General features: G+C 39.8%; 1 protein-coding gene across 5 annotated transcripts in view; it reads left to right on the top strand.

The window, feature by feature from the left end:
- cemip (cell migration inducing hyaluronidase 1) overlaps positions 1-25,430 on the top strand; it is a 168,730-nt gene that overhangs the window by 83,803 nt on the left and 59,497 nt on the right. For all 5 annotated transcript variants that reach the window (XM_067493648.1, XM_067493610.1, XM_067493620.1 and 2 more), the window contains 7 exons: positions 1,601-1,837; positions 2,925-3,104; positions 7,517-7,587; positions 7,803-7,898; positions 9,425-9,546; positions 13,613-13,760; positions 17,358-17,549. In XM_067493648.1, coding sequence (XP_067349749.1) covers positions 1,601-1,837; positions 2,925-3,104; positions 7,517-7,587; positions 7,803-7,898; positions 9,425-9,546; positions 13,613-13,760; positions 17,358-17,549 — 1,046 coding nt within the window. The remainder of the gene's footprint in view (positions 1-1,600; positions 1,838-2,924; positions 3,105-7,516; positions 7,588-7,802; positions 7,899-9,424; positions 9,547-13,612; positions 13,761-17,357; positions 17,550-25,430) is intronic.

Raw genomic sequence — 25,430 nt, 5'->3', positions numbered from 1 at the left:
TTCTTGTCAGTATGGGCCTTCTCTGATATCAGCCTATTCAAATTAAATTTTCAGTTCAACTTTATTTATATAGCACCAATTCAAAACAAAGTCATCTTCAAGGCACTTTACAGAATAAAGTCAAGACTATAAAGATGTATAGAGAGAACCCAACAATTCCCCCTTGAACAAGACCTAGGCAACAGTGGAGAGGAAAAACTCCCTTTAACGGAAGAAACCTCCAGCAGAACCAAGGTCAGGGTGGACGACCATCTGCCTTGACCGGCTGGGGTGAGTGGAAAGTGAAGAGAAAAAAAGAAAAAAAGAAAAAGAGCAATAAAAGCAATAACAAAACATCAGGCAGGTTGGTAGGACCAGTAGCTGCACAATGGAAAACACAAAGCTCCAAAGCCGGGGACACCTGCCGGGGACACCTGCAGAAAGGGACAGAGAGAGGGAGACAGAGAAGGACAAAAACAACTACAGGAGAAAACACACATAGTTAATGTCATACAGTGGTGACAATTGTGGTGTGAGAGGAGAGATTGACTAATGTCATTTGACTGATTACATACTATAATCCTTGTATTCTTGGTAAATATTAAATATATATGTAGCAAAAATGTGACATTAAAGAATCATTTAAATTATTTTCTAAAAGATATTACATCTTCAATAATGTTTTGATTCAGACACTAAAACCAGTAATGAATTGTCTGTACTCATCCATAATACTCAGTATTTGCATTAGCCTGATCATCTCCATCGTAGACCTGTGTCGTCCAAAACGATTAAAAACACATGAGCCAGAAACACAGCTCAACTGACACGGCATGATTCTTCACACTTGGTCGTGCTCTGAAATGCCATAATTCCACTGGAGATCTTGTGCAGGCACAATAGAGCAGCTTACTTCAGACCCTACAGACTGTGCAAAACTGTGCCAATTCATAACATTTGATGCTAAATGTTTTTTAAACTTTCTCAACCAAGAGTTTCTAGGTTGAAGGATGAGTAGAGATGATGGACAATATTGAAAATAGAACATATTTCGAAAATGGCTGAAGGCATCCCTAATGTTTAACCCTTCTAAATGTCAACATCCATATGAAATCTCTAAAACCAACAAGAAACTGATCCTTTAAACACATATGGACAAGAAGACAGTTAAATCTCTGAAAGTGGTTGTCAGTCAGTAGTCTCAGTGATTTAATAAAAAGCAAAGGCAGGTGCAAAAGGAGGTATTTACAGTAAATAGGCCTAAGAGGAGGGTAACAGTCACTGAGAAATTAGAGTGGAGACTACAGTGGTCAACATAATTATAGGGCACTGATGTCAAACTCCACCAGAGTTCTTGTGTATTTACAAGAGGCTTTGAAGCACTTGGTTCAAAGTTTGTAAAAAGTGTAGCTCACACATTTAACATGAAGAAACATCACCCAGTGGAGCTGTGTGTCTAATTGATGCATTTTGTTGCAAAGCCAACAGCCCAGGGCTCAGGCTGCATCAAGTTAGACACTAAAATCATCAATGCAAAACACAGCAAATGTGTGAGGAGGTGAAGGAGGGTAACAGTAGTCTACAGTACAGTACATTAAGATGTGTCCCACACTGTTCTCAGGTTGGATGACAGTGATCAGGAGCACAGCTACTTTGGGAGGAAGTACATTGGTGTGGGGACTGGAGGGACACTAGAGATCCACGGACGAAAGAAGCTGTCGTGGACGTTTCTCAACAAGACTCTCCATCCTGGAGAGACCAACCAAAACAACTACCTGTTTCAGAGAAGCTGGGGGAACCGAGGCATCATTATCCACATCGTCGATCCCAAGACCGGAGAGGTGCTGCACGATGACAGGTGAAGGGCCCTCAAAACAGAGGCAGCATCTCAGCTGCTGAACAGTCACGAGGCTTTTAATTAGAGCAGAGAGGATGTGGTGGCTGTCATCTTGTAAGCTGTCTCACCACAGAGCTGCACTGAAGGAGACAAATATTCCTCTAATGGCTCCGGCTTTGCCTGGATATTAAAATTAGAAATCGACGCCATCCTTAATATCTTATCTTTTGATTAATTATCCATTATCTTGTTATTTCAAATGAGGGTCAGAGCAATTGCTATACAAGTGTTATCGTGGGAAATAGATGATAATTAATACATTGTGGAGGCACCGGACTGCATCCAATCTCTTCCAATTTACTATTGCTAGGTTTTGTCTGATTTTAAAAGGTAACAACCATAAAATTCCCCTAATAAAGAAATGGCTGTCGCAACAATGCACACTGAGAATGATGAGCAATAATCAGAAATGGATAGTAAGTGCAGCTTTGAAGTGGGTTTGTGCTGACGTTTTGATGTATTTTATGACTGGGTGTCATTGCTTGTTCAACTTATTTTTGATCTTGAGTTTTGCTATTGTGGTTAGGAATACTTTGAAGTAGCACATGTACATCATACAGCGCAGCTGAACTCTCAAAAGACATTTCTTTGTTTCTTTTAGATTTATTGACAGGGCACTCATTTCAGTGGAAGAAAGAAAAGAAATGCTATTTGGAGAGAAATCAGTAAAGCTGCTTTAATGTCTTGGTGGGTGGCCTGGAGTGTGGGTCTGAGTGGCAGGTGAACCAGCAGGGCCCCAGAAACACAATGTAGAGCTAGAAGGCAGTATTTTACTGTGTACTGACAGATAAATATAACATCCAGAGTCTGGGTACATAAGGTGTGTGCATGTGCCTGTTCTATAAATATGGCACTTTGTTAAACTGATATTATAATGAGCAATTGCACATTTGCATCCTCCTCTTGAATCCCTAGAGGCTCACAACCAGTGAGTATAAACTGCCACTCAGTAGAAGCACTTTTGGGATTATACTTGTCTGACCTACGTGCAGTGTGGCTTTTCTGGACTGTTTGCCGTTTCTTTTTTAACCTGTCCTCCCTTCAACAGATTTGACACGTACCGTAGTAAGGAAGAGAGTCGTCGCCTTGCAAAGTACGTAGATGGTGTGGAAGCAGGGCTCATTTTAGCCATGGTGGTCAATGACGAGGGCTCGAACAACTTGGAGGACTCAGCCAAGAAGAGCCTAACGAGGCTGGGCAGTAAGCACATCAGCAGTCTGGGATTTCGGTAAGTTGCTGAAATACGGTTTTAGTGACACACGTTAGTGATAGAAAAGATACAAATCAGTTTTTGTTCTGAAGTAACTCAACTCAAAGTTATCTTTAAAAGTTTACGGATGTTCCCGATACCAATACCAGTATCAGGCATTGGGCCTGATCCTGCCTTTCTGTACTTGTACTGTTACTGGTAAAAAACCAACACTGCGTCTGATACCACATTAGACTCTGTGGGTAGTCAGAGGTCGAAAAATCTCAGTGGTCTTGAGCTGTTTTAAAAAAATTAATGATGACAAAAGTAAAGGTCAATGCAAACTCTGCTGTCCCAAAGTCTTAAGATCTAGTTCCTAAGGGTAATACTGTTAAAAATATTTAAAAACCTCTATATTTGCAGCTGACATGGGCAACAGGTTTATATTTAGTAGTTAGAAGTAATTTTTCCTTCACAATCCTGCTTCTCCATCTGCCATCTCACCCTGAATATGTGCTTTGTTCATATTTTTGTCCTTTGCTTTTTGTTCCTTTCAGCAAAAGTTGCTCCGCTTATTAAACACTGGTTGCTGCCATCCAAGTTTTGGCAGAACGTGCCAGAATTCTTTTTCTCGCAGGAGTTGCCAAACTGCAATAGATCAATGAGGACTTTAGTGTCCAACATCTCATATTAGAAGCAAAACTGTTTAGCATTGGTATCAGTACCTATTACTGGAGTGTACTCAAATGTACTTGTACTCAGTCTAGGAGTAAGTGGTATCAGGTTGAATCAGGCCATCCATAATAAGACAGACATCGTTATTCACTTACACCCTGCTGATCAGTGCTGGGAGTTCTTTGAGGAATTCAGATCAGACCATGTCAAGAAAGGAAGTGTGCTATTCACAGTTTTTCACTTTCAAAATGTCTTTTTATTGATTAATGTGAATTAATAAGGAAATTATGTCACACAGTAGACCCAACCGCTGTATTTTTCTAATTATTCTCTGCAGCATTTTAGGGTCTTCTGTTACTTGATGATCTCCAAGAAACTCTTCACATTTGTAAAAATCATTTTATTTAGTTTATTTATTGCAAGTCAATGTAAAACTTTTGCTACATTCACAAAACTCACAAATCTGTTTTCATTGGCAATAATCCCTTTACATTGTTATTACTGAGATCAAACTAAGTCAACAAAGAAAGTGGTGATAAATATGTTACTGTTGCAATTGGTTGTATACAGAAACAACAAAAGACTCCAGTACCATTTCAAATGGTTTTACTCAAGCTGAAGTACTATGTACATGCTCTAAAATGTACTTTATGTCCAAAAGTAGAAGTACATCAGTAAGAGAAGGAATTCTTATTTTGACCAACTCGATGCTATTGATCACATAAACGTACAAATCTAGTTCCGATTTGTTCCACATTAATAAGGTTTCTGCTGAAATCTTAAATGTTCATGTGTTTCTGACTCTAACTCATGTACAGATTCAATGAGAGAACCAGTTTGAAAATCTGCTTTGTAACTATTTACTGGGAAAAAATCAAGAATTCATTTGATTATTCACTATTCACTAATTGACCCTTTATTTATTAGCAATAACAAAACAAGTGTTGGGGCTAAACATCAGGAAAATGAAACTTTTTAAAAGGAACAAAACATTTGTTTTCAATTTGTTTGACATGTGTGCTGTACCCTGCAAAGGGTGAAAAGGAAACAGTTTAGGTGATGAATAATCTCAAAACTGTAGTGGAATAAAAGTAAATGTGACAAAAAATTGAAATACCCAGATAGTTAGTAGCTAATCCAAAAGAACACAGTGCCCTACCTGCAGCAACGATGTAGATGTGACCACATAAGCAATGATTTGATACACGCAAACGCATACGGTTGTTGATAGGAGTCTCAAATGCAGGATGCATTCAACACACAATCCACATACCCATACACACAGTCCCACTTGTTATGGAATGCTGCAGCTAATCATATTGTATGCACTTTAGTTATGCTGTATCTTACTTCACAGAAACTGTTTAGGGAGCAAAGCCCGGCCTTTCAGCCTGTATGTGTTAGCATGTCAGGAACGCTTGGAAAAAGAAAAACGAATCGTGCCTGATAACGAAACCACTGAAGGTGTCCTCCGAGTTTCTAAAATAAGGTTATTGGAGTGGACACGAATGTGGACCATTGGATGCTGACACATTCCTCAAACAAGACTTACTGTGCTCTTTTGTTTTTCAAAATAAAGAATGCATGACGTAAGAAAAGGCAATTTTGCACTGTAAACCACAGACTTGTGTGTGGCTGGGTTTGCACTGTGCTAGTCAGCTGCAAAATGTGAGACCTTGTTGTCGACCAAGAGAAGATGCCGGTAAATGTTGGCAGCGTAGGGCCTGTGGTTAGTCTATGAGCCAGGCGGTGTTATGAAACTTAATGCTGTTGAGGAGACCACAGCAAACACTGAGAGGGTTTCATAAATGTTCAGAGTTCAGAGTGGAACATTCCCTTTTCCAATTTGCACTTTGCTCCATGGTTCTGGATCCTGTGGAAGACAGAGGAAATGGATAGGAGCAGTGGTGAGGCGACAGAGGAATTCCTGCCTAATGACTCTTGTCGCCTTCTCTCCTCACACTGTTGCCAAACAGGCCAACACTGGTGTCATCAGTAGAGAGAGGCTATGTAATTTGTGGCTCACCCAGAGACATTTTAATAAGCTGGAATTTATGAGACTGTGTAGACTGTGCAATACATTCTCAGTAATGTAATTTGCATATGTTTACTGCAGCTGCCACAGTGGTGCTGGTGGCAGCGTAAAGAAATACACACCTCAGCAAAAATTAATTTGTAGTGTGTCGGGAATATAACAGATGTGGTACAAGTTGTGTACAAACCAAACCATCTTGGCATCACATAGGTTGGATGTAGGATTTGACTGACCCAGTGTACAGAATGTGCACAATAAATTACCATCACAAGTGCTTCACTCCTCTGTGAACTCAATAACCTCAGTGGCTGCTGAGATTTAAAGTTATCTGCTGCAGGACTAACTGACACCGAATACATCTGTCAGGATCTGACCCACTGTGTGTTAAGAACGCAAACATGTTTTGTGGAGTTTGTATACATACATTGTTACTTGCCAAAGAAAATAAAGTATTTATGACAAATTTGCAATGTGCATTTCATTCTAAAAACCCTAAATTGTTTCCACGCGTGCTCATCATGGATATATAAAAAATATGAACCAAGACAGACAGAGGCTAGAGTTTACTGACTTGCACACTTCCTCGTTTGCCTTTTCTGGTGCATCAGTGCAATTCTTTGCATAATCTACAGCTACCGGTCGCTCAGTAGAATATTGTAAAACCGTCATCAGAAATGTGATAAAAACTGCTGCCACAGATCACAAACCTTACATGTGTCTACAAAATAGAACATAACCATAGTTGATTATTTACACTGTAGATTTCACTACCAAAATTTTTGATGATTGACGTTTTTTAATTAACTTATCGAGCAGAAATACTTAATTACTTAATTTTCATTAACTCCATGTAAACATGTACATTCTGCTCATTTCATGTTAATTAAACTCAGAAGGCCTTATTGTAATTTAAAGAAACATTTTCTAGACACAGATAGTTCTGCTGTCTTTTGAATTGAAATGATGGCTTGAATGAATATAATATTACAGATATGAACATCTCATCTCCATTTAGTTGTTTTTTTAAACAAGGAAACCAACTTACCAACATGCATTGTTTTGAGATTTAAAACCTTTTAGACAGTTCACATTGTATTCTCAATAATAATAATAATAATAATAATAATAATAATAATAATAATAATAATAATAATAATAATAATAATGCAAAGCCACAATGAATGTCAGTTTTGGATCCAGTCTCTCAGGAGCACATGTCCAAGCTCTCTGCTGACTGTCACACATTTTACACACAAGTCACATATGGATTCACTGCCCATGTACAAGCTCCCGTTTCTTCACACACACTGTATGTTGTGACATCTTAGACATGGACATGCAGTCACACACATACACACAACTTCCCCTGTTCCCCCCCTGGCAGGTGGCATGTGGCACCTGAGTGATGCATGCTGGCATAGCTCACTTATTTACCCACACTTTCCACCTGTGAATGTCAGCCACTCACTCTTTTTGTCAACATTATTAGGAATATAATGCCACCGTCTTTCTTTGTGTGTGTGTGCAGTGTAATGTAGACATTCCCTTTTTTTTTTACCAGCTCTTCAGCTACTTCTATTTGCATATCCTACAATTAACTTTTTCTGCGTTAATTTCTTATTTACCTCTGTCTTCTTTCTATTAATACTTTCCCTCTATTAACTGCACTTCCCCAGCTCTTTTCCCTGTTCCTACTATCACTATTTTCCTCCCACCTGCTTCACCTCTTGTCTTTTTCCAGGCACCCCTGGACATTTATAGTGAGAAAAGGTGATCTCTCTTCTGTTGTGGAGGATCACGCTGTGTATCAAGGTAGGAATCCTTTTTGAATGTTTGCTTTCATCATAATGTTATACATTTACAGTAGGAAAAGAAACATACATGTCATGAATAATCATCTGGCTCAGTGTTCATGTTTTGCCTTTTAATGGGACATTGTCCTCATAATTATTGAGATCATACTGTAGGTACTGTAGTATTATTAAGTTACAGTAATTTACATTATATTGACGTGTGTGTATTGTCAGGGACCAAGGCCTCTTCAGAGGCCCGGAGCTCTCGTGTCTTTCAGTCGAGCTATGACGAGCATTTCACCATCACCACTAGCAGTCAGTGGGTGCAAGGTACTGTACGTGTCCTCACATACAAGCACACACATTTGGGTTGGGTTGGATAACGTGAAGTAGTTGTCCTCCACTAACTGTTGACTCCAGGTGCCAGATTGACATTTATGGGTTTAAACATGGGCTAAAATGTTTCATGGTGCAGTACACGTACTGATCCTGATCTCCTAACCCTGCATGTATCCATCTACAACCACATAACTAACTTTCTCTCTCAGCTTGTGTTATTGGTTACTACAGCTGCTAGAGGTTTAACAACAACAATACGGTTGGTCTTACTACTATTACTATATTACTAAAAACTAACAGACTCAATTCCTAAATGTAACCAGTGAATTTATTAAGCATCTACAGATACAGTAAAGCCTTTTGTGCAGCTTCATCCCACACACTGAGCCCCATCTGTTTCTCAAGGTTTTCTCTAGGAAACACTTGAGACTAAATATGACATAGACCAGGCATTTTGTAACAGCAGTTCCACTAGAATCAATATCCGTGATGACGTACACTGAATAACCACAGCATTAATACCACCTGGTGTTGTTGTGGTGGACAGGGGTCAGCACTGGCAGTCTCACTGGTCTGCAGCTTCACAGCGTCATACACAGCAAGCTATGATATGTGTTCTGTTCACAGCATTACAACCATGTGGTTTTAATTTTGTGGCTGATGTATTCAACAACTGCTATAACAAACTATGTCTCAATTTCTGGGGCGAACTTTTGTTTCCCAAAAAGTTATTAAAATAAATTTATAAAATAATTATTGCACAGCTTTTTATACTTTGTTGGCACCATGTTTAAATAGCGTAAGTAGTGTTATATAATAATAAGACTTTTCTATTAAGCCAATATAATGACATTTCTGCTGTAGGCAGAAAATTCCTAAATTCACATTTCTTCTGGCAGCTGTTAAAGTGTTTTGAAAAGTGTGATTTTAACAGGATTTATTGAAACACAGGATTAATGAAACACATGAAACATTAAAAACACAAACTCGTTCTATCATGTCACAGACTGACAATATCATCACCAAATCTTCTCATCAATACATCTGTTTCATACCCAGCTGCCCACAGCTCTGCCATTATTTGCCGTTCCTTTACCCCCCGTTCAAAGCAGATTCCAATTAGATGCTTCTCATCTCCCATCAGATAGAAGCTTTTTTAATGAAAGTACCACACTCCGGCATGCAGATATGGACACATGCTTGATACACAAACAGTGAAGCTGTGAGACCCCCAGAAATTCACAGGCACCCTAAGTGTGTGTGTTAAGATCCAGATTGAAATTCAGGCCTGCAGTCAAAATGCTCATCCCCCGCTGTGGTGGCCGGAAAGAGAACATAATGAGTGGAGAGAGCCCTTCAATTACTCTCCATAGAGTGCTTCTGACAGCCAATAATGGACTACAAGTAGAAGCCTTAATGTACAGTACATTAGTCTAATATCTACCACTTTGCTGTCTGATCACTGAACTGGGAGGTACCTGTGTGTGAGTGTGTGTCTGTGTTTGTGTGTCCTTCAGAGGCAGAATGGACAGAATGGTTTGACAGGGATGATGAGAGGGGATCTGGAGACTGGGAGAAACTGTCTGACCTGCACGAGGCCTATCCAGACCGACTGTGTAGCAGTCCTCTGGACATCCAGGTAAATCCACTCCTACTTCATCAAACACAGTCACACACATGGGAGCTGCAGATGCTGATGAGTAGGTCATTATCATATTTTTCTGAAACAAGAAAATTCACTGAAACTTCGACTTTAATTGTGATAACAACAGAACTGAGATCCCCCAGGCTCTACCTACGTTGATATTTGTTTTCAACTAATGCATTTCCTGAAAATCTGAGAAATATTTCAGTTTAAGCTCTAGATAAAACAGTAAGTCTTCTAATTAAAGGTGATGTTAAAGGTGATTATGATGTCTTCACATTTAGACATCAGTGCTCTGTGAGCTTACATTGTAGCATTGTTTACACATTATATATATGTTATTTTATCCAGAATCAAATTGAAATCAGACTGGTGTCACTGTCCATTTTTTTATTTCATAGAAAACAAATTAACACAGGGATTTGTGATTATACTACTATAATACTCTTCATTATTTAGAACAAAATGAGATACAGCTGCTCATAAGATGTGACATGAAATCGGGAGTATCGGGATCAAGGCTGAAGATATAGTTGCTTTAACTGTAGGATGACTGAAGTGCAAGAGGTAGAAATCTTGTCCACCAACCCCAGAGTTGTTGGTTTGATCCCCGGTTCCTCCTGTCACATGTCAAAGTGTCTTCCAGCAAGACACTGAACCCTAAATTAGTTGCTCCCAGCCAGACCTCCCCCATCAGTATGTGAATGGGTGAATGAGAATCATTGTTAAGCACTTTGGGTAACAACAGGCAGATAAACGCTATATAATGGTAAATGTAACCATTTACCATTTTTGTTCATTCATGTCGCTATGTTCTCTGCTAAGGACAGCATGGATTTTCCATGACATGGAGGGGAACATGGGCACAAGATCAGTGAACTACAAATCATGGTTTGATGTACACAATGTGGGAATCTTTTGAGCTTACTACTAGTGGATATAGGTGAATGAGGCAGTCCATGGATGGTGTTTCAGATTTATTAGCCAAACCAGTTTCCCAGAGACTGAATGAGCCTAAGGTCAGGATTATACACAATGGCATAACATTGCCACAGCTACTGACTCTAAGACTAAGTGCTGTGATATGTGAGACTTTTCCAGACAGTTGAGAGTGAGGTTGAAAAGATTTAGAAATAAAAGACCTCTCTGGCTGCTGAGCACAGGGGTAGAAAAACATGAAAAAAAAAAAAAATGTTCAGTTGTAGCACAGGAAATATTGGACAGTTAGAGGGAAGAACGGATCCAATAAATAATGGAAAATTCTGGATGCAAATTTCCTTTAACAGGACATGATCTAAAGCAGGTCTCAAAATCCATGGTCAACCATGAACAGGAACCCCACCCAAGGGTTGTTGTAACATTTTTATTTTATTATTATTCACGTATTTAAAAATAGCACTATATTCCCATCTAATAAGTGTATTTGCTTCAGGCCCTTTGTTTACTTTAAAATTTAAAGAATATGGAATTTACCCAGTGGCTCGTCCTTCTCCTTAGAGCTGTATTTTATCCCCCTGTGCCACAGGGCTCCATTATTCTGTGGCTCCTCCTGTATAAATATTAAAATCTGGGTGATGTGTAATAATAGCGTTGAAACTTTAAACACATCCCATGGCCCAAACTGAAATCACCACACGGACTTTGGCTCCAGCTGCACCTGTGTCCAGTTTGTCCAGTCCAGTCCGTCATCAGGACCAAGCCACTCTGCTATTATGTGCTACTGCGACATGAAACAGCCCAAACCACAGAAGGATTGGTTGGTGGTTCAGGCCTGGCACCATAAAGCAGCAGCTGTTAGCCTTGTACAGAGATAAGCATTTGTGCCAGGTCTGCCCACTCCTCCTCCAACACCCATACCATTACCATAAGAAATAGCTCCAGCTGGTCTTTTTTTTATGGCTGTGGTGCAAATGTCTACCCATTTCTCTGCTTCCCTTACTGGTTTGTTCTTTGTTATTATAAAAAAAGGATTTAATTCATCATACAGAACAATGATCTCCAGAAAAGTTACAATCGTTGTTTTCTAGTTCTTTTTTTAATAACTTGTGTTGTACCAAGTAATAAAGCTGTGATTTTATTCTGTGTCCATAAACATTTAGGAAAAACTGCCATGTCCGCTGTGGGTTGCCAGCTGTGTGTGTGTCATTTTTCCACACAGTCTGGACATAGTCAAAGTTTCCTCAGTTTGCACTTTTCACTCTTTAATTTGCCTACTGGGATCTCTATTTTTAGCAGCCAAGTGTTTTATTGTCTCCTTCCAACACATTATGTAATGTGGTTCTGATTTGTTTTAGGTTATTTGAGCATCCTAATGTGAAGAGGCTGAATATCTTCACTCTGTTGATCTTTGGCTTTGTACTGTAGTGGTGTATCTGCGAGTCGCTGGAGTACAGCAGGTTATACTTCCATTGTTTTACAAATGTTCATCAGAAATAGTTCCTCTAACACATTAACATTAAACACATGAAACCGCAACTGACTGGCAGCCTCTCCCGGCCTTTCCAGTGTGTTTTGCCACCAGCTCTGCTCTAAGGGGAAATCTGCTGGATTGCACAACAGCACGCCAAGTTAAAACTTCCATCGTTCCCATGTCAAAGGCAATTTCCCTGTTGGCGGTGAACTCTCATTTGGGAAAATGCTGTAGTAGTTAGATTGAATGTGGGGCACAATTTTTGCCTTTTCACAGCTTCATTACAATAAGCCAGATGTTGACAGACAAGTTAGGGCGCACTTAGCTACAGTGGCTTACAGTGTGTGACACATTGAAAATAGATGGAAAACAGCAGTTGGTGATGTTGTATACATTAACCTTTGTGCAAAATGTTGCCAGTTAAAATGCAACATAACCAGCAAAAAGTTGTACAGCTAGGATGGTAGTGTATAGTGGTACAAAAATCACCATTGACATTTTTGGGGCAGCACAATGGTGGAGTGGTTAGTACTGTTGCCTCACAGCTAGTTATTATTCCCCTCGCTGGCTGTGGCCTTTGTGTTTGCATGTTCTCCCTGTACTTGCATGGGTTTCCTCCCACAGTCCAGAAACATGGATGTTAGGTTCATTGGGGACTCTAAATTGCCAGTAAAGTAGCTGTGAATGTGAGTCTGTGACCTGAGATAGACTGGAAACTTGTTCAGGATCACAGTTATGTCCTGGAGCCTATCCCAGGTGTTATTGGTAAAGAGGCAGATAAGTGTCAGGATTGATATTAAGGTTGACCCAAGTGCAACAACATGAGAGGGAGATGTGACAAGAAAAATCTACTTTATTAACAGATGCTGAGAAAGACAAGGGAAGACTAAAAAGTTCACTCCCACCAGGAGAACAGAACACTGGCACAAAACAGCAGGTACAGCCTATAAACAAGACAAGAAACTTACTTTGGCATAGACAAACAAACTAAGAAATGGAACAAGGGCTGAGTTGGCAAACTGACAATTCCAAAGAGTGAAGCTAAAAATTAAGTATGAGCACAGACACTAGAGCTGGGAGATAACTAGGAAACAGTGAAACTAAAAAAATTGGGATCGTAACACCAGTACAGGATACTACGAAGTCAACTTAAACATGGCCAATGAAACTGAGAATCTCCAATAGGAGAACCAAACATAAGACTAACGAGGAGGAAGCTAATAAACCAATGTGTGACCTTACAAGAGCTGAAACAAAAATACCGGGATGCTACAAGAACTGAAAAAACTAAAGATCAATGTAAAAAGACTAACTAGGCAATCATACAAAAAAAAGAATATCCATAAACAAAAAAAAACGAACATACAGAAAACGACTAAGACACGACATAAAAATCTAATGAAACCTCAGACCAAGACAAACAGAATAAAAGTCCACAACAGGAAGTGAATATAACTGACCAGATCATGACAATAAGTGGTTAAGATAATAGATAGATGGATGAAACATTGAGTATTAGCATACACGAGGGACCTCATAATGCAGAGGAGCTACACGTGGCCCTTGATCTCAAAGAACTGCCACTGCCACAATCTTCAACAACGTTTTTGGGTTTTTCATATGTATGTAATTCATCTTTCCCCTGTACAGGCTGAAACCCATGAAAGCATACCATCCAACCAGACAGGAGATGTGATCCACAAGAATGACAAGGACTACGGCTTTGTCTGTCTCAACCAGGATCAGGCTTATGGCCTGTGTCACAACTACAGGGTCCGCTTTCTCTGTGGAAAACTGGGTATGTTTGTGAGTACAGTACATGTAGAGTCAGATCCCTTGAAATTGAATGAAAATGAAAAAAAGCCATTGTTTCCCATCAATCCACTGTACACTTAATGACAACGTGAAATGTTTTTTTTAGAAAAGTTGTTAAATATATTGAAATCACAAACTAAAATCTTTCATTGCAAAAGCATTGGGAGCCTTTCTGGTAGCAGTCCAAATTATGGTCAGGTTGGTTCTGTTTGATTTTATTCTTCTTGTCACAAGTCCTAAACTTGACTGGAGTCCACCTGTAGCAAACTGAACTGAGTGAACATAGTTTGTACGTCAAAATATAAGCCAAGCCATAAAGCCCAAGAAACTTTCTGTAGAGCTCCACAATGACATCAGTAACACCAATAAGGGCAATTACCCTCAGGTGGATTCCACCAAATTGACAAGAAACAATCGATGCAAAATGAATGACATGATTAGGTTCTAGTTTTGGATTTTTAATAAATGTGCAAAATTTTTCATTAATAACAAAACATTTTTTACTCAATTGCTTAAAATAATGTGAATTTAGGATTATTAGTTTGTTTTAATTGGAAATTAGAGTCAGGTGGTTCTGTGTGATGACAATCAGGTGTGAAAGAAGAGAAATCTGCATCTTCGTTCTTAAGTCTGATCTTGACAACACAGTTTTGTGGAAGTGGGTCATGGATTGAACAAAGGAAATGTCTAGTAGTTTAGACTCCACTCGTCAACTCTTAGGCCGATCTTGTACAAATGGATAATAATAACCACTGGTGCCCTCCCCAGGAGTGTCAACCACCAAAGATCACACAGAGAGCAAGATGTGTCCAGTGGTCACAAAGAACACTAGGGTCATATCTTTAAAACTACCATCCACACAAAAATACATAACATTGAATAGTTTTCCACAGTAATTTGGTTCCATATCTCTAGTTCTAGGACGATGTTGAGAGATTTTAAGACATATATATATATATATATATATATATATATATATACAAACAAAAACAAAACATTTGACCAATGAGCAATAGCTCTGAGAAGCCTATCATGGCTATAGAGCTTAAGCGGATCAACATTGATGTGTGCACACAAACAGTCTGGATGCACTGCAGAGTGGGCAGGCTTTTGTGGTTGGAACGCATGGGACCCACATCGTGGTGGACCAAAACACTGCTGTATGGTCTGCGCCATGATCTTTATGCACTGTGTGTGTGTGTATGTGTGTGCAGTATTACATGCAAAGGAATGTTGCTGTGATGTTTTGTCAAGATTGACACTGGGATACAACCCACTTGCATCACTCTGCAATTACCCACACACACATACTCCACATAGGCTGTGCCAAGATTTTCTTTTCTATTTATCAAATGCTCACATAATTGGTTGACAAATGAACTTCAAAAATGTTGAATCACATTTTCAATAAGTTGCAACAAGCACATTCAATCAAAATTAAAAAGTCAAGATTGTAAAATATGTACAGTCTATTATACATTTTTGGAGAGCAGTTAATTTTTTATTCGTCGTGCTCAAAATGGAAAAAAAATAAATACAAAACTTTTATTGTTATTGCATAGAGCAGATTAAAAATTTAAAAATACCCCTTAAATATGGAAGTATAAAAGTACTGTTTCAAGGGGCACTACACACATTCTACCTGGCCATCACATAAAATGTATTATTAAAGAGCGAGTTGAGAAGAGCAACAGTTGTGTATACGCTGCAGGTTTGGCTCTGGGGAGGAGGGACAGCCAGATACTGACACATGGACAGTATGGAGGGTTTCTGGTCAGAGTGGAAAGGAATTATAGGTCATTGAGCAAGTTGATCTGAAGACATCAGTCACTATTGCCCATCTTCTTTCCTTTATGTCCACCAATCCCGCAGTTGTTGGTTTGATCCCCGGCTCCTGTGCTCACGTATCACACTCAAGTGTCCTTGAGGAGGACACTGAACCCCAACTTAGTTGCTCCCAGTGAGTGTTGGCCAGCTGCTATGCACTATGAGTGTCTGAGTGTGTGTATGAGTGTGTGTGTGTGATTGTGAGTGTGAATGGGTGAATAAGAAGCAGTGTAAAGCGCTTTGAGTGCCAATAGGTAGAAAAGTGCTATATAAGTGCAGAACATTTACCATTTACATCCATAAATGTCCTCTTTGTTCTTCCTCTAGACCTCCTGCCTGGCAGCTCCAACCTCAGCATCCTTCTACCGATATATTCACAGTTTCTCCTCTGAACATGTCCAAACCACCTCAATCTGTCCTCTCTGACTTTATCTCCAACACATCTAACATGAGCTGTCCCTCTGATGTCCTCATTCCTGATCCTGTCCATCCTCGTCTCTCCCAAAGAGAACCTCAACATCTTAAGCTCTGCTACCTCCAGCTCTGCCTCCTGTCTTTTCTTCAGTGCCACTGTCTCTAAGCCGAACAACATCTCTGGTCTCACCAGCGTCTTGAACATCTTTCCTTTCATTCTTGCTGATACTCAAGTCAGATTCTGTGTGGAAGCTATATTTCACATGTTTAATTTGGCATGTCTTTTACATCCTGTCCTTCCTGATTAAACCATCTGCATTTATCCAGATGTGGGACTGGCACAAGAAGAAACTGGCTTGTGCCCCCTTGTGGTTGCATTACACACTACTGTCCATATTGAAATGGATTTACAAGGAGAAATATGCTATTAACGCCTCTGATGACCAGGGGTGGGGCTAGAGGGGTGACCTGAAATCTGATTGACCATCCTAGGTGCCACCCCCTGCCAGCGTACGAACGTGGTAGTTACCTCCTGGATAACATTCAGCACAAAGAAAACTGACATTATCTGAAGCTAAACTTCATTATGACCATTGTAAATGAATAAAAATATATATAATTCATATATTTTGTCACAGTAGAATTTTTCGCAAGTTGCTACTAGGCAAATTATAGACTTTTAGTGTCCAACAGCTGTTCAGTATTATTTTTTATCCCTATTTGGAGTTAAGTACAGTACAGTAGAATATAATAAATATAAAATGTTTTGGTATTTTTTCACTGAGCAATGATTAAATATTTTAAATAATTAAATAATCTTCCAAACGTGCCACCTTATTTTGAGCATGTGGCCCAGTCTTGCCACCCCAGTAAATACATTCTACATCAACTGACATTATGCTGTCATTATGGTTTCACCACATATACAATAGTCCCCAAACTCTTATATATTGTAAGGATTTTGAAGGATTCACCCATTCATCCATTATCTGTAACCACTTGTCCTGTTAAGGTCACAGCGTGGCTGGAGTTTATCCCAGGTGTCATAGGGTGAGAGGCAGGGTCCACCCTGAACCACTAACCAGTCTGTCTCAGGGCCAACACAGAGAGACATACACAGACAGATAATCATTCACAGTCACATTTAAACCAATGGGCAATGTAAAGTCACCAGTAACTTACCATGCATGTCTTTGGACTGTGTGAAGAAACCCACACAAGAATAGGGAGAACATGATAGTAATTAATCAAAGTCAGTAAAACCATAAAAGTGTTACTTTGTGTGACTGTTCAGGCCTGTGTGAATGTAGCAGTATCTAACTCTTCCCATCTACTGTAGTTCGTCCACAGGCCTCCATTTCCATCAACATGCTGTCCAACAGCACCATACTGGAACTTGCTAACCAACCAGAGGGCTGGGGATCTGGCGATCGGGTGGTGGTGGCCAGCACAGACTACTCCATGAATCAAGCTGAAGAGTTCATCCTTTTGTCCTGCCCTACCTGCATGCCCAACCACATTAAGGTCCAAGGTGAGAGAACCAGTGAACTACAGTGTCACCATGCAGCCCTGAAATGAAAAATGTGATGCTGCTGATTTGAAGCTATTGAGAAACATCTGATTCACAGTTTAAACATCTTTGAGGGCTGACTTTTTCCATAGAAAGAGATTTCCCTTCTCTTTGCCTGTATTAGGATTTGAAGGGACCATAACATGGAAAAGTGACTCATCAGTGTGCTATGCTCCCAGTGCCTCCACACTTAATACAGATACTTCAGATTGTTCAGATTTATTTAACTGTATAGATCATTGATTATTATCTTGTACTTTGTTTAATGCATATACACATAGAAATAACAATTTTGGAGTTGGGGGGAGTCAAAAGATTTTAGCAGGAATTGTAAAATATGTATCAAAGGGTAGAGCAGAGAGTGTGAGTGAGTGCCGAATCCACCACTAATCTGAATAAATAGACGTCAGGTTGTTTTGGAGCCTCAAATAAAGGAAATGTTCTTAGCTGAAAAAAGGTGACTCAGATACCCAAGGTATGTTTTCCACGCCTCTGGCACAGCTCAGTGTTTTCTGTACACGTCCATTTATCCTATCCATAAATGTATCGGTGTTTAAAATATTCAGACGCCTTCACTTTTACACAGTATTGTGTTTAGAATGTACTTTCAAAATGATAGAATTGCCATTTGACCCACTCATTTAGACTCATTACTAGATGTATTTTAGAAATTCCTCCATTATTTGTAACCACTCATCTTGTTTAGTCGGGGCCTGGGCCCTAGAGGGGGGCTGGAGCCTATTCCAGCTGTCATTGGGTGAAAGGTGAGGTACATCCTGGACAGGTCTCCAGTCAGGTACCAACACAGAGGAACATATGATTATTCACACTTAATGTAGAGTCACCAATTAACCTAACATGTGTCTCTGGACTGTGGGAGGAAACCAGAGTACAGAACTCCACCCCCATGCTGCCCTGTTTAATTTTTGCAAATATAGTAATAGTCAGAAACCAAAACCGGAAGTGTCTTATGTTTGGCAAAAAGGACTTGTCTGTAAAATAGAACACTCTGATTAGATCCTAAGCTTAGTGAATAAGTAAACCAGCAGAGATTTTGAAATTGACAACAGTAGTACAACTTGTAGAGTTATTGTTTGTAATTGTAATTTCTTATTAGTCATATCCCTTATTAGAAGTAATTATAAGCTGTCTGTGTTGAGCCAGATTGGTGTTAAAGAAGCTGCTTTGTTTACAGTTTGTATAACTGCAGTTCCTGTTCTTCCTCTTTGTCCTCCAGTTAGACAAGCACAAAACCTGCAGTGCTACATGCTCATCAGTTCATCTTTGCTGTGTGTTCTAGTGCCACTTGTTGGCCCAGAAAAAGGTGACATGAGCCAACACAGATGTTGGCCTTTGTCTGTGTTAGTTGTTTGACACGGCCCTTAAACCAATTTGAGATGATTTTAGCTTAGTGGCGTGATACATTATCCTTCTGGATGTAGACATCAGAAGATAGGTACGCTGTGGTCATAAATGGATGGACATGGTTAACAACAATGTTCATGTAGGCTGTGGCCTTTACATTATGCACAATTAGTTCTAAACAGCCAAAGTGTGCCAAGAACACATCTCTTAAACCACTAGCAGCAGCACACTGAACCATTGATACATTGGAGGATGGATGCTTTCATGTTGTTTATGACGATATCTGACACTACCATGGCCTTTGCTGTGGAAATCAGGACTTCAGGCAACAGTTTTAGGCAACAGTCAATTTTAGTGAACCTTTGCATCCTCATTATGTCCTCAGTTTGCTGTTCTTAGCTGACAGGAGTGGCACCTGGTGTGGTCTTCTGCTGGTGTAGCACCACTGCTTCAATGTTTGAAGTGTTGTGCATTCAGAAATTCTCTTCTACCTAGCTTAGTTTTAATGAGCGGTTATTTGAGTTTCTGTTGCCTTTCTATCAGCTCAAACCAGTCTGGCCATTATCCTCTGACTCATGGCATCAACAAGGCATTTTATATCATAGAACCGCTGCTCACTGGATATTTTCTCTTTTTCAAACTTATATCTCTGTAAACCCTAATGATGGTTGTATGTAGAAATTCCAGTAGATCAGCACTTTCTGAAACATTAAGACTAGCCCATCTGGCGGCTACAAGCATGTTTAAAGTCCTTTAAATCACCTGTCTTACCCATTCTGATGCTGGATTTGAGCTTCAGCAGATTGTATTGACTATATCTACATACATAAATGCCTTCAATGGCTGCTATGTGATTGGCTGATTAGATATTAATATTAACCAGCAGTTGAACAGGTGTAACTAAAAACGTGGCCAGTGACTGTAGATCTGGAATGTCATTACAATATTACAGTCAAATGGATAATCAAAAGTACATTTATAATTTACTATTTAGCCAAGTTTTCATTCCAGAGATATAGTTCTTATAAAGAAGCTGTGAGTTTTTTGTAAAGCAGTGAAGTTTCCTAATGAGTTACATTGTACCACAACCAACCTATAATGCTATGTAAGACTAATGTTTTTTTAAATTCAAAATTCATCTAGTGTATGTAAATTCTGTAATTACTTCTCTAAATGATTGTTGTAATTATTACTGACTGAGACATCCTATCCTGTGTGGGATGCAAATGCTGTTCATAACCACAAGGGACTCATGAAGAATGTGTGGGATATTAGCAGTATTGTGAATGTGCTGTCTTTCTAACCTCCAAAAAGCGGTAAATAAATAAATAAATAATTTAAAATAAATAATTATCGCAGCTTGTTTACAGTGTGTCTAATTGCTAAGCAAGTTGTGTTTTATTTATGCAGTCCAATATCACAAATCACAAATTTGCCTCAAGGGGCTTTACAATCTCTACAGGATACAACGCCCTCTGTCTTCAGAGTCTTGAGGCAGATAAAGAAAAAAACAAATCCCCATAAATTTAATAATGAAAACCAGTGAAAGACACTTCAAGGACCAGAACACCCCTGGATCAGGTGTGTCAAAGAGCCAATCAGAAGCTGGAAAATACCAATGGACTTTGCTATTCCCCATTCCACGCTCATCTAAGATTGTATGTTTCAGCTTCTGATTGGCTGAATACATCTGATCCAGGTAATCAGTGGTAAGTGGGGCAGGGGTAGTTGGAAAAGAAGCAGAGCGGGGGGTCCTTGAGGACTAAGGACTGAGAACCCCTAGGTTAGAGAACGCGGTGGATTTCAATAGTTTGCAGTGATCTCATCAGCAGGACAACTCAGACAATACTGTGACTAAACTACTTAAGGAATAAGCCACTAACTAAAAGTTAAGGTGTAGAGAGAAGTCTTTAGTTTGAATGTAGGAACCTCTACAGACTGTCCCAAGTCAGCAGGAAGGTCATTTCAGAGGAAGCGCTGCAGACATATTTTAACAGTGGGGACAGAAAGGAGGCCTGGAGGCTCAGAGAAGAGCAGATTGAATAGGGCTGAATGACACAAAAGTGCCATGGACAGAACTGATTGGATTTTAGTTTTCATCAAAAATTACACTGTATCAATAATTAACGTTAAGCGATTAAACTGGGCCAGTGAGCATCTCAGTTTCTTTTGAGCAGGGAGTTATGAAAAATTATATAACATAAATTTTGACATCTTGACACTATACATATCTATTGGCAGCAGGAAAGTAGGACTGTAATTTAATAATAAATCAACTTTACAGACACACAGAGCTGAGCATTATCAGCGTAACAGCAAAATATCTCAGAGTGTAGAATGATCTATGGTATCAGAAGCTGCATTTACCCCTTTAGTAAGTGCAAGTTTAGACGAGGTACAGGCCCTGAAGGTAACTGAAGAGGTTCAAAATGATTAATACTAATGAACTTAAGAAAAGAATGAAAGGTGAGAACCTGGTTAGTAGCTATTAGTAAGAGAATCTGGATCCGGCTGTGGTTCTTAAGTAAAGGTTAACATGCTACAGACATTTACCACTGCAGGTCCAAATACTTATGTCTGAGCTAAGTTTAAGTGTTAGGAGGGAGTGAGTGAGTGACTGACTGACTGACTGACTGACTGACTGACTGAGTGTGTGTGCGTGCTTGTATTTGTTACATGGTTGGGACCAAACCGAGTTAGGACCTTTTCACAACGTGGGGATATGCTGCTGGTTCTAACGACTTAAAATGAAATATATAAAAATCCTGGCAAGAATATGAATACAAACCTGTGTGTGTAGTACGTGAGATCCCTTTTTGGACCTGTGTTTGCCTTCTTTTATACTATATACAAGTTAGGGCATGTTGACTGATCATTGCTTTCTCATAAAATAAAACCCTAAGAAAATGTTCATGGGTTCATGATAGGGTTGGTATTTTGTTGAACTTTAGGTTTAGTGGCTAGAAATTGATGCATTATTTCAATGAATGTCCTCACTAAGGTAGCTATACTAACACATGTGTGTGTACAGATACAGTAAAGTCCAGGTTTGGACAGCCTACAGCAGTGTGTGGGACAGTGTTTGGACTGACTCAGGGCCAAGGGAAAGTCTTAGACTTGCATTCTGGAGGACTGTGTGTTCCAGACTCAGCCCATTCATGCTAACACACACACACACACACACACACACACACACACACACACACACACACACACACACACACACACAGAAGTCTTCGGCTCAGCTTTGTCAGCTCACTGTTCTCCTGTATGTTTCAATTGGGCTGTTTGCTTTTGCCATGTCCTCATTGGGCACAAATCAGCAGTAATGTGACATGATGTGTCCTCTGTAACTGCCACTTCCTGTCACTGATTCACATCCAAAAAAGGCAAGTTTGCATCTCTTTCACTGTGGATTGAGAAGTCCAGGATTTATATTTCTCTCTGCCTTTGCTGCTGGCGTTTCTCTTCCGCCCAGCTGCATCTGAAGATCAGCCCATTAAAGCCCTCACCCCCGCCCCACCCCACCCTCACTGTTCTTCCTCGGCTGTATGACGTCACAGGTGTTTGGCCATCCAAAGTGGAAATTCAATTTTTGTGCGCCCGAGGCTGCTGCTCAGAGCTCCTGTCACTCTCCTCCTGTCTGTAATCCTTTTCATTAATTCCTGCCTGCGTGCCACTTAGCAGCACTGGTTCTAAACATGCAATGATAATCAGGTATATTCCCCAGCCCCTGAGGTTATGCACAAACAGGGAGGGTGTGTTGTTTTTGTTGTTGGCAGCTGGGATCTGGGGGATTTCTGACAGAGACACTGAGACACATAGCCCAGGGCTACTTCACTTTGAGTCCAATAACTTGTGGGTTTTACATGTTGAACTTTTAAAAGTTTTAAATGGCATAAATGATGATGGGTGTAGAAAATAAATGTTGTTGAGTGGATCAATGGCCTGGAGCAGTGGTGAAGGATTTAGCGTTATTCTATTTCTATCCTGATATTTGCCTAGACTCATAAAGCCAGGCTGTGTATCAGCAGCTTAGCTTTCCCCATAACAAACAAGTCAGCAAAGTCTGAAGTATACAGTGTCCATTGCTGTATCATCAACAACTATCACATTTTGGAGCAGTAATGCTTGCATGGTAACAATTATGTGGACATCCACACAAAGACATGTTATAATATACAGTCGTGGACAGAAATATCTAACTAAAATCAATCGGCTCCTGTACCCATGAATGAGTTTCTTACACCTCTCTACTGGAATTTTGGACCACTCTTCTTTTGCAAACTGCTCCAGGTCATTTTGATTTGGAGGATGCTTTCTCCCAACTGCTGTTTTGAGATCTCTCCAAACGTGTTATATGGGATTCAGATCTGGACTCATTGATGGCCATTTCAGAACTCTTTAGAACACTTCAGAATTTTTGAGTGCTTTTTGAAGTGTGTTTCGGGCCATTGTCCCGAAGACCCATGATCTCTGGTGGAGACGGCGTTGTCTGACACTGGTCACTACTTTGTGCCCCAAAACTCTTTACTAATCATCAGATTTCCTGATACCTTTGACACAGTCAAGGCATCCAGTGCCAGAAGCAGCAAAGCAGCCCCAAAACATCTTTGACCTTCCATCATGTTTGACTGTAGGGACTGTGTTCTTTTCTTTGAAGGCCTCATTTCCTTTTCTGTAAACAGTACCATCCTTTACCAAAAAGCTATATTTTTGTTTCATCTGTCCACAGTACCTTCTCCCAGAAGGATTGTGGTTTTGTCACATAAGTTTTGGTAAACTCCAGTCTTTCTTTTTTATGCCTTTGTGTCAGCAGTGGTGTCGTTCGGGGCGGCTATAGCTCAGTTGGTAAAGGCAGTTGCTTACGGACCACAGTGGTTCGATCCCCGGCGGTGGCTATATGTCGAAGTGTCCCTGGGCAAGACACTGAACCCCTAAAAGCTCATTCCCCCTCCCCAGCGATGCAGTGCCGATCCAAGCCCAGTAAAAATTGGGGATGGTTGCGTCAGGAAGGGCATCCGGCGTAAAAACTGTGCCAAATCAACATGCGGACAATGATCCGCTGTGGCAACCCTGAACTCACGGGATAAGCCGAAAGGAGAGTAGTAGTGTCAGCAGTGGTGTCCTCCTGGGTCTCCTACCACAGCGTTCCTTTTCATTCAGATGGTGACGGATAGTGCGAGCTGACACTGTTGTACCCTGTGTCTGCAGATCAGCTTGAATTTGTATAGAAGTTATTTAGGGTTTTTTATTCACCATTCAAACAATCCACCGTTGTTATTTTTCATTAATTTTGCTCTTCTGTCCAAGTCGAGGGAGGTTAGCTACAGTGCCATGGGCTACAAACACAGGAACATTAAGATCTCTGGAGATGGGCCTCGATATTTTCCATGTTTTTTCACAATTTTTTTCTGTCAAATCAACAGACACTTCTTTACACTCCTCTTTCCTACATGCTCATTGTGACACACAAAACAAAGGTTGAGTCAACTTTTTATCCATTTCAACTGGTTGCAAGTGTGATTACTGTATTGCCCACACCTGTTACTTGGCACATGTGGATGTCTAAATACAAGTTACTGGAGCATCAAATGCTTTAAAAGCAATTATTTCTTACAATTCTGACAAGTTGCCACTAATTTTGTCCAGTGCACATGTTCTGTGTGAATTTTTATTAAGTTTGACTTTTCTTCTCTGTCTTTTTTATTTTGTTTGCTTGTTGTTCCAGTAAAAACAAAAACAATAAGCATGTGAATACTAAAACATTTGCAATTGGAAAATTTTCTGAGAGAATTGTACCGTGGCGATATTTTTGGCCATGACTGTAGGATGTGATCGATGTTCATCAATTCTGATTTCAGCTCACAGCTTCAGCTGTGGTAACGGTATTTTGAATTGTGGTGTTTCCAGAAAGCTGCATTGGTTCTCCAAATAAAAATTAAAGGTGGTAGTTTAGTTGATGTCGTCTTTATTGGAAACAAGTTCATCCCTCATAGAGATACTGACAAACTTCAAGCTTCAACTTAACTCAACTTAACTCAACTCTTTAAGTTATCTGAGCTAATTTAATTAAATGTCCTCAAACAGTCGACACAATCCCCTTCACAATTCTGAAGCTGAAGCTCCTAATTTAAAACATTTGACATGATTTGCAGAAAATGATGATACAATGTGTTTTACTGCTCTTGATGGACCACTGACTACCTGATTAGTTGTAAATGCTTTGTTTCAACAGGGACAGACTGGGGACACCTAATTAAGCCAGAAATATACACCGCTGTTTTGATGTAATGCATAAATGGACTCAACTGATTAGGAAGTTATCACACCATTCAGTGTCCTGTTATCAGTTTTTACCAGCTTATAATTATGGTTGAGTACCCAACCTTATTGTTTAGTCAGTTCAGTAGCTACAATATAATAGTCACATCAGCTTAGTAGTTTCCCTAGGTTCTTATCATGTACTATGTTGTG

Source organism: Channa argus, chromosome 2 (assembly GCF_033026475.1).
Source record: "Channa argus isolate prfri chromosome 2, Channa argus male v1.0, whole genome shotgun sequence".
Classification (NCBI taxonomy): Eukaryota; Metazoa; Chordata; class Actinopteri; order Anabantiformes; family Channidae; genus Channa; species Channa argus.
This window is presented reverse-complemented; position numbering and strand designations above follow the sequence as displayed.